Source organism: Emys orbicularis, chromosome 19 (genome assembly GCF_028017835.1).
Source record: "Emys orbicularis isolate rEmyOrb1 chromosome 19, rEmyOrb1.hap1, whole genome shotgun sequence".
Taxonomy (NCBI): Eukaryota; Metazoa; Chordata; order Testudines; family Emydidae; genus Emys; species Emys orbicularis.
The window spans coordinates 3,314,634-3,323,322 of record NC_088701.1 but is presented as its reverse complement, the minus strand read 5'-3'; the positions used below and the strand labels follow the sequence as shown (position 1 = coordinate 3,323,322).

The window sequence follows — 8,689 nt, the reverse complement described above, 5'->3', positions numbered from 1 at the left end:
ACCAGGCTCTGCACAGACCCTGACTGAAATCGGGGCCCCCTTGTGCCAGGTGCTGCCCAGACCCTGACCGAGATCGGGGCCCCCTTGTGCCGGGCACAGACACAGAATGAGCGACAGTCCTTGCCCCAAAGAGCTCACAGGCTAAATATACAGAAGGTGGGAGGGGAAACTGAGGCACCGATGGGGGGGAAGGGACTTGCTCAGCGTCATGAAGCACATCGGGGGCAGAGCTGGGAATAGAACCCAGGTGTCCCAGTCTAGGCCGAAGCCCTGGCCGCTGAGCCAAGTCACCACCCTGCCAATCTTCCCACCCACTTTTTAAAAGACCCTTTAACTCTTTCTTGCACAGAATTTCTAAACCCAGCAGAATCCAGTTCGCCTGCTCAGAGGCTCAGAGAGGGGGGGCTTTGAGAGGGGGGGTCCAGCTGAGCTCTAATGCAGAGAGGTACAGGGAGGCGGGAGCTGCATGCAGTGGAGAAGGCTCTTGAACCCAGAGATGCTGCCTGAGTCAGATGAGAGCCTAAGCCCTGAGCTTCAGCAGGGGTTGGAACGGCCCTGTAGCAACTCAGTGAGGTGTTGACTCTGAGCCCCACAGCTCTGGTGGCCCCTGCTTGGCGCAGGAGGGGGAGAGCCGAGGGATTGTCTCCCAAGCAGAGACAGCCTGGCTGCACAGGGAAGTATGGGGGACCCCACTACTGCCACCAATATCTCTCTGGGAGTGGGGGTGAGGTTGGAGGGGAGCTGGGTCCCTATGGGGCACGGGGAGATCTGTCGGGGGGCTGTATGGGGGGAGCTCTCCCTGCCACACCACCCCTCACGGTGGGGGCATCCCAAAGGCAAAAGGCCAGAGGCAGTGTCGGCCCCGAGGGCCTGGCACCTGCCGCCTGCCGCGTGGTCTGTGCCTGGCAGGGGTCATGCCCTGGGCGGGGGTGGGGCTGTCACATGGCTCATTGTGGCAGCAGGGACATGGGCCAGAGAAGCCACAACCGGCCGGATTTGGGGAACGAATCACTTCCCCTTTTCTACCCGCCTGACCTCTGGCAGGGCCTGTGTGTGCAGGGGGCAGAGCTCTGCCAGTGCCCCTCACTCCCGACCCGCAGCCCCCTGCTAGCCCAGCCCTGGGCTCCCCCCCCCCAGCCTTGCCAGTGCCCCTCACTCCCAACCCGCAGCCCCCTGCTAGCCCACCCCTGGACTCCCCCCCCCAGCCCTGCTAATGCCCCTCACTCCCAACCCGCAGCCCCCTGCTATCCCACCCCTGGACTCCCCCCCCAGCTCTGCCAGAGCCCCTCACTCCCGACCCGCAGCTCCGGCTAGCCCAGCCCTGCCCCCCCAGCTCTGCCAGTGCCCCTCACTCCCGACCCGCAGCCCCTGCTAGCCCAGCCCTGCCCCGCCCCAACTCTGCCGGTGCCCCTCACTCCCGCCCCAACTCTGCCGGTGCCCCTCACTCCTGACCCGCAGCCCCCTGTTATCCCCCCCAAGGCTCCCCCGCTCAGATCTGCCACTGTCCCTCAGTCCCAATATGCAGCCCCCTGCTAGCCCAGAACAGGGGACTGGGAGTCAGGACTCCTGGGTTCTATTCCTGGCTCTGTCCTGACTTGCTGGGAGAGCTCAGGTTCGGTTTCCCGCTCTGCATCATGGGGATAAGGATCCCGACCCTTTCCCCAGCGTGGGGTCGGGTGGTGTGAGGCTGGTCCCTGGCGGCCCCTCGAGCGCTCAGAGCTCCTGGCAGGGATCTGATCTCACAGCCCCCCTTCACACACACCCCCCCCCCGTGCTAATCAGGGCTCACACATGGCCTGGTGCGACTGGAGCTGCAGATTAGCGCCCAGCAGCCCCTAACGGCCATCAGCCCCAGGAGCTGGGGGAGTTGCTGGGGGGGTCAGAGCAGCTAAGGGGGGGGAACCTGATCCCGGCTCCCCACCTCTGTGCAGCCATCGCCCTGGGGCTGGGATCCCCCCCAGACCCCTTGGGAGGCTGCAGGCGCCCTGGTGGGGGGTTAGAACCGACTGGGCTGAGGCCTGGCGAGCTCGTCTCACGCAGGCGTCAGGCCGTGGCTGCTGGGCTGGGAGGGAGCAAGGGAAACACTCAGCGCCCCTGCCCCCCAGCTCATCTGCCCCCTTCTCTGTGCCCAGTGGGGCAGGGGGAGAGATGCAATGGCTTCTGGGATCAGGGGTGAGAGTGAGTCTGGGGGTAGGCAGAGGGGACCCCCTGGGGGGGCTCCCCACTGAGGTGGGAATCGGGTATGTTGTTCCCCCAGCGCCCGGCGGGTCAAAACCCATCGCCAAACTCCCAGAGGCCAAGGCGCCCCCGGACTCAGACCCAGGATTTGGGGACATGAAGCTGACCCAATCCCTCCCCCCCTCGGTTATTCCAGCCCAGGGCCCCATCCCAGCACTTTGGTGCCCCTCAGTCGCGACCTGCAGCCCCGTTCGAGCCCTGCCTTCGCTCCCCTGCCCACCGGGGACTGATCCCCCATGTCTCAGCTGGAAAGTTCCCCGCTGCTGGAGCTGGAGCAGATCCGGGGGGTTTATCTCCAGCTTTGTCCCGGTATCAGAGCTGGGGCAGGCGGCTGGGCCGCGCTGGGGCAGGCCGATAAAGCCCAGGTGGATGGTGATCTATGTCCGCGCGCTTCCCCGAAAGCAGCGGGCCGGGTTTGGGGAAAGGGGGGTTGTCTCTGCAGGGAAGGCCCGACTTGGAGGGTCGGGGGGGGGGGGGGCAATGGGAGCCAGGGGGAGATGGAGCCACCAGGGAATAGGAGAGTAAATAGCTGCTTCAGTCAGTCAGGATCAGAACCCAGGAGTCCTGGCTCCCTGCCCCCCTGCTCTAACCACTAGACACCACTCCCCCCCAGAGCCGGGGAGAGAACCCGGGAGTCCTGGCGCCCAGCCCCCTGCTCTAACCACTAGATCCCACTCCCCTCCCCTCCCAGAGCTGGGGTAGAACCCAGGAGTCCTGGCGTCCAGCCCCCCCTGCTCTAAGCACTAGACCCCACTCCCCTCCCAGAGCTGGGGAGAGAACCCAGGAGTCCTGGCTCCCAGCCCCCTGCTCTAACCACTAGACCCCACTCCCCTCCCAGAGCTGGGGAGAGAACCCAGGAGTCCTGGCTCCCAGCTCCCTGCTCTAACCACTAGACTGTACTCCCTCCCTTGGTTGGGGTCAGGAGGGTGGGGTTCCCTAAATCTTGTTTTGTTACTCAGGAAATTCTAAGCATTTCTGGTTCCTTGTTTCCTTTGATGAAATTCGAAAGGGGCTGAGGCCGGAAGAGAGAAAATAGTGCGGTATAAAAATCCAGGACAGGCAGGGTTAGGAGGACAGAGAGTGACGGGACTCCTGGTTCCCTCCTCAACTCTGGGAGGGGAGTGGGGTCTAGTGGTTAGAGTGGGGGGGGCTGGGAGTCAGGATTCCTGGGTTCTCTCCCCGGCTCTAGTGCGTGACCTGTTCTGGGCCTTGTTTCACCCATTAGAACCTGTCTGGGGGCATGACAATGATTTGTATTTAGGTGGCACCTTCCATCCCCCGACCTCCTGTGATTCATAAACCCTCCTTCCCACCTGGAGGCCCCGGCCAGGTGCTGTGGTGGGGGAGGCTGCTCGCCTCCGACCAGTCAACCACGAACCTTCTACGCTGCTCTGGTCGCTGCGCCTGTAGCAGTACCCCCATTTCACAGGGGGTGAAACTGAGGCACAAAGGCGGGGCGTGTGTGCGTGATTTGGCCAAAGTCACCCAGCAGGTGAGTGGTGGGAATAGTATGTACGAACTCTGACTCCCAGCCCCCCTGCTCTAACCACTAGACCCCACTGCCCTCCCAGAGCTAGGGAGAGAACCCAGGAGTCCTGGCTCCCAGCCCCCTGCTCTAACCACTAGACCCCACTCCCCTCCCAGAGCTGGTGGGTGTCCTGACTCTCTGACAGCACCCAGCTGCCCCCCAGCGGGAGGGGGCTACCAAGTGGCATCAATCATCCCTCAATGGGCAGCTGCCCCGGCTACTGATGGGCCTCACGGGAGGCACCTGGGGGCTGAGTCTAGCAGGTCCCGAGCCCTGGGTTGCTGCCAATGGGGGGGGGCTCTGCCCCTTTATAAATCAGCCCCTGAGGGGGGCAGAATCTGCAGCCACTCTGAGAGCTCCAGGAGGGGCGGGGGCGTGAGATAATTTCCCAGCCCTGAGCTACCTGGGACCCCCCCACACCCACACCCACTTCGAGTGAAATTAACCAAGTCCCCAGCTAGCCCCCCCCATGGGCCACACCCCTCCTTCTGATTGGCCTAGAGGTTCCCCTTATCACCTTGGCTAGCCAATGAGAGGGGGGCGGGAAAGAGGGAAATGTAGCGTTTGAAGGGGGGGGGGGAAGCTCTGCTCAGAGGGTGGCTCGAGGCAGCCAGCAGCTGGGGGGGTGGAGGTGAGAGGAGCACGTGAGGGGGGCAGGGTGGGTGGAGGGGAAGGGAGTTGGAGGGGTTGGTTCTCCCCCACCAGCCCTTGGGCTCTGATCCCCCCCAGCCCGGCTCTGAGCTGGGGCCCGGCTGGCCATGGCCTTTGCCGACGCCGTCTTGCCCTCCATCAGCAGCCTGGCCGGCTTCTGCCACTTCCAGGAGAAGCAGTCGGAGATCCTCAAGGTAAGGGGGGGCTGGGGCGGTGTGGGGGGTAGGAGCTGCCCCTGACCTCCCCGGCTCGGCCAGCTCCGGCCCTTGACGGATTTGCTCCAAGGGGTGGAACTTGTCGCCGCTTTACTGGCTGGGTGGGTGCCCGGGCTGCCTGCAGCAGGGGGTGTGTGTGGGGGGGGAGGGGATGTCCCTCTTCTCCCTCCTCTCTGGTGTGAAGCTGCAGCTGTGCTGCTCCCCAGAGGTGGCTGCATTTCTAGGCTCTGTGTTTTTGGGGGGGCAGGAAGGTTTGGGCAGGTTGGTCTAGGCAGGGAAGTGATGGGGGGGGGGGGAAGAGGACTGTTCCTTGCCCCCACCCCGTCCAACCCCACCGCAGCTCTGCTGAACTGCACGGGCAAAGCAAGTCCTCCTCCGAGGGCCCTGGGGTAAGACCGACTGCAGGCAGGAGGCACCTGGTCGCTGGAGGAGGAGGTGGGGAGCCCCTTCCCTAGGGGGAGGTTTCACTGGGTGGGTGGGTCCTGCTAAGCCACCGCGCATGGGGCTGTGGGGCAGGACGCCTGGGTTCCATTCCTAGTTTGGGGGGTGGAATCCCAGAGTTCACCTTAAAGGAGCTTCCAGTGAATGGTGCCCCTCCATCCCTGCAGTGTCCCCCACTATCCCAGCCTGGGGCACTCCCAACAGCTCTGCCGGTGCCCCTCAGTCCCGACCTGCAGCCCCCCTGCTAGCCCAGCCCTGGGCTCCCCTCCCCCAGCTCTGCCGGTGCCCCTCACTCCCGACCTGCAGCCCCCCTGCTAGCCCAGCCCTGGGCTCCCCTCCCCCAGCTCTGCCGGTGCCCCTCACTCCCGACCTGCAGCCCCCCTGTTAGCCCAGCCCTGGGCTCCCCTCCCCCAGCTCTGCCAGTGCCCCTCACTCCCGACCTGCATCCCCCTGCTACCCCAGCCCTATTGAATTACTGAGCGTCAGCTGAGCCTCTGATCTGGGGTTTTTATTGAGCCCGGAGAGGAGCTGGGCTGAGAGCAGCGAAACTCACTTCACTTGCGTGATGAATGTCTGTCCCCGGAGGGGGGGCCCACCTCTCCTTTAACATCCTGCCTGCGAGCCCTGTCCCGGGGTGCTCTCCCCTCTGGGCAGCTGGCACGGCCCTGGCCCCCTGCTCCACCAGGAGCTGCTGTGGGGTCCTGATAACCAGTTCTCTTATCTCTGGGTCCCAGCACGGCACAGTGTTGGAGCCAGTCCCATGGGCCCTGTAGGGCGAGGGGGGGGCGGGGGGGGGCTGGGCTGGGCTTGGGGGAGGTTTGTGGCCAGTTGGTCTCTGGAATTTCGCTCAGTAGAACAAAACCTAGCTGGAAAAGGGGCAAGACGTGCTTAGTGTGTGTGTGAGCTGAGGTTAGAACCCAGGAGTCCTGGCTCCCAGCCCCCTGCTCTAACCACTAGCCCCCGCTCCCCTCCCAGAGCAAGGGATGGAACCCAGGAGTCCTGGCTCTAACCACTAGTCCCTTCTCCCAATGTCTCCTCTGGCCTGATGGAGCCTGTTGGTTTCCTTTCTAGTGGTGGAAGGTGGAAGACGCCCTGGACCCCCCAGCGCCCGGCCCCACGGACCTGCCCCAGCCCCACAGCTCCCTGCAGCTCAAGCAAGAGGCTGAGGACTCCTGCTGGGACCTGGACTTCCTGCTCAGCAATTTCCCCAGCCCGGAGGCCGGTGGCCCCAGCCCAGGCGGGGGGTTCGAGGCGGGGCCCGGGCTGTGCCAGTCGGAGGCCTACAAGGGGCAGAGCCCGGGCGGGTACACGTCGGGGGCTGGGCTCCCGGGCCCCACCAGCCTGGTAGCTGAGCTCCTGTCGGGGGATGAGCCCCTGGGAAAGGGGGGAGCGGGCACCTTTGGGGGGCATCTGCCGGCATATCCCTCCAGGCCGGACTGTGAGACCCAGCCCCCCGGCGGGTACGGGGAGCCCCGGCCTGTGGCCCTGCGGCATGGCTACCAGCTGACGTACGGGGGCTACGCCCCGCTGGCCCCCACCCTGCTGGCCCGGGGTGCCCCCTACTGCCAGCTGCCTCAGCCGCCCCCCTACGGCCTGGGGGGCGGCTACCAGGCCTTCTGTCACAGCCAGTACCAAGCCCGGTTCCAGCTGTACCGGGGCAGCCCAGCTCTGCCCTCCCCGGCGCCCGCGGGCTACCTCGGCCTCCTGGCACCGCCCGTCCCACCGCCCGGGGAGCTCCCAGCCAAGCCCAAGAGGAGCCGCAAGGGCTGGGCCCACAAGCGCCCTACCAGCCACCCCTGCAGCCACCCCAGCTGTGGCAAGACCTACACCAAGAGCTCCCACCTCAAGGCCCATCTCCGCACCCACACAGGTGTGTGGGGGGTGGGTGGGGGGAAGGGGGGGCTCTGACTGCACAGCCTGCGCTGGCTCCACTGCGGCACTGGGGGGGCTGATCTTAGGGGGTGGCATGGGGCAGGGGCTTGGAGGGGGGTGTTGCAGGGTGGGGGGCTCAGGGGACGCTGTGGGGAGTGTAGAGGTTTGGGGCTGCTGTGGGGAGGACTTGGAGGGGGCTGCTTGGAGCAGAGGGGGGTCAGGAGGGGGGCTGTGGGGAGGTCTCTGGGGGGGGGGACACTGTATTGTGGGGGGTGCCGGGCTGTGGGATGTGGGGGGGGGGCTCCCGATGCAGGGGGTGCTGGCTCTCTGAGACGGGAAATGTCCTGTCCCTTTCGGGTTGTGGAAAATGCCTGAGGCTCTGGTCCCTGCATCCTGACCAGGCCCCGAGGCTGGGGCTTTTGTTCTGCCTCCCTGCACTTCCCCCGCAGTAGGTACAGGGGCCGTCACTTCCTGTCCTAAATGTTTGATGGGATTACTGGGCGGCTGCTAAACAGCCCCTGCGCTCCACCCGAGAGGTGGCTGCATCTCAGTGCTGGATCCCTGTATAACCAGCCATCGGGCTCCACCCCAGAGGTGGCTGCCTGGCCTCGGGTGGGCAGGATGGCCGGGGGTGACGTTCCCTCTGTTCCCGGCAGGCGAGAAGCCGTACCACTGCACCTGGGAGGGCTGCGGCTGGAAGTTCGCCCGCTCGGACGAGCTGACGCGCCACTACCGCAAGCACACAGGCCAGCGCCCGTTCCAGTGCCGGCTGTGCCAGCGCGCCTTCTCCCGCTCCGACCACCTGGCCCTGCACATGAAGAGACACATGTAGTGACTGCGCCTGGCTCTGCCTGCGCCACGGACTGGAGCGGCCGCGCCACCAGCGTAGACCCGGGCACGGGCCTGTGACTGCCACGGACGCTCGGGGCCAGACGGGCACTGGCCAGCAGCAGAATTGGGGTGTGTGGGGGGGTTGAGCTTCTCCTGTGGGGAATGGACCTGGGGGGGTTCTCTGAGTGCCCCCCCTTTGAGGGCACTAGGGTGCTTTGGGGGCTGGTAGTTCCCCGGTGGGGGGGGGGGGGTAGTGGATACAAACACCCAGCTTGAAGGAGGTATTGTGTTGATCCACTGTGTGTGTGTGTGTGTGGGGGGGGGGGGGGATTGGTTGATCCTGGATCTCCCCACTTCAGCAGCGCCCCTCCCCCTTGGCCCTGGCCAGCCCTCCTTTGTCCAGTGCCAGCTGCTTCCTTGCTGTGGGGAACTCCTCCCGTCCTGGGGGTGCCTAGAACCCCTCCCTCAGGGATCTGTCCTGCCTGATGGTACCTGCAACTCACCCCCCTCAGAACCTGGCCTCTCATGAGCAATGCCTAGAACCCAACCTGCCTGCTCTGGCGGCACCTAGAACCTCACCCCCCTGGAACCTGTCTGCTCTGGCGGCACCTAGAACCTGACCCTCCTGGAACCTGCCTGCTCTGGCGGCACCTAGAACCTCACCCCCTGGAACCTGTCTGCTCTGGCGGCACCTAGAACCTCACCCCCTGGAACCTGTCTGTTCTGGCGGCACCTAGAACCTCACCCCCCTGGAACCTGCCTGCTCTGGCGGCACCTAGAACCTCACCCCCCTGGAACCTGCCTGCTCTGGCGGCACCTAGAACCTGACCCTCTGGAACCTGCCTGCTCTGGCAGCACCTAGAACCTGACCCTCTGGAGATTCCTCCTTAAAACCCCACCCCTATGGGGCCCC

At 65.2% G+C, this 8,689-nt stretch overlaps 1 protein-coding gene across 1 annotated transcript; it reads left to right on the top strand.

Annotated features, from left to right (window-relative positions):
- The first annotated feature begins 4,524 nt into the window (after positions 1 to 4,524).
- Positions 4,525 to 7,989, top strand: KLF1 (KLF transcription factor 1). The gene is made up of 3 exons (XM_065419329.1): positions 4,525 to 4,611; positions 6,145 to 6,943; positions 7,602 to 7,989. Exons 1-3 carry the CDS (start codon positions 4,525 to 4,527, stop codon positions 7,775 to 7,777), a joined length of 1,062 nt encoding a protein of 353 aa, XP_065275401.1. The 3' UTR covers positions 7,778 to 7,989.
- The last annotated feature ends 700 nt before the right edge of the window (positions 7,990 to 8,689 follow it).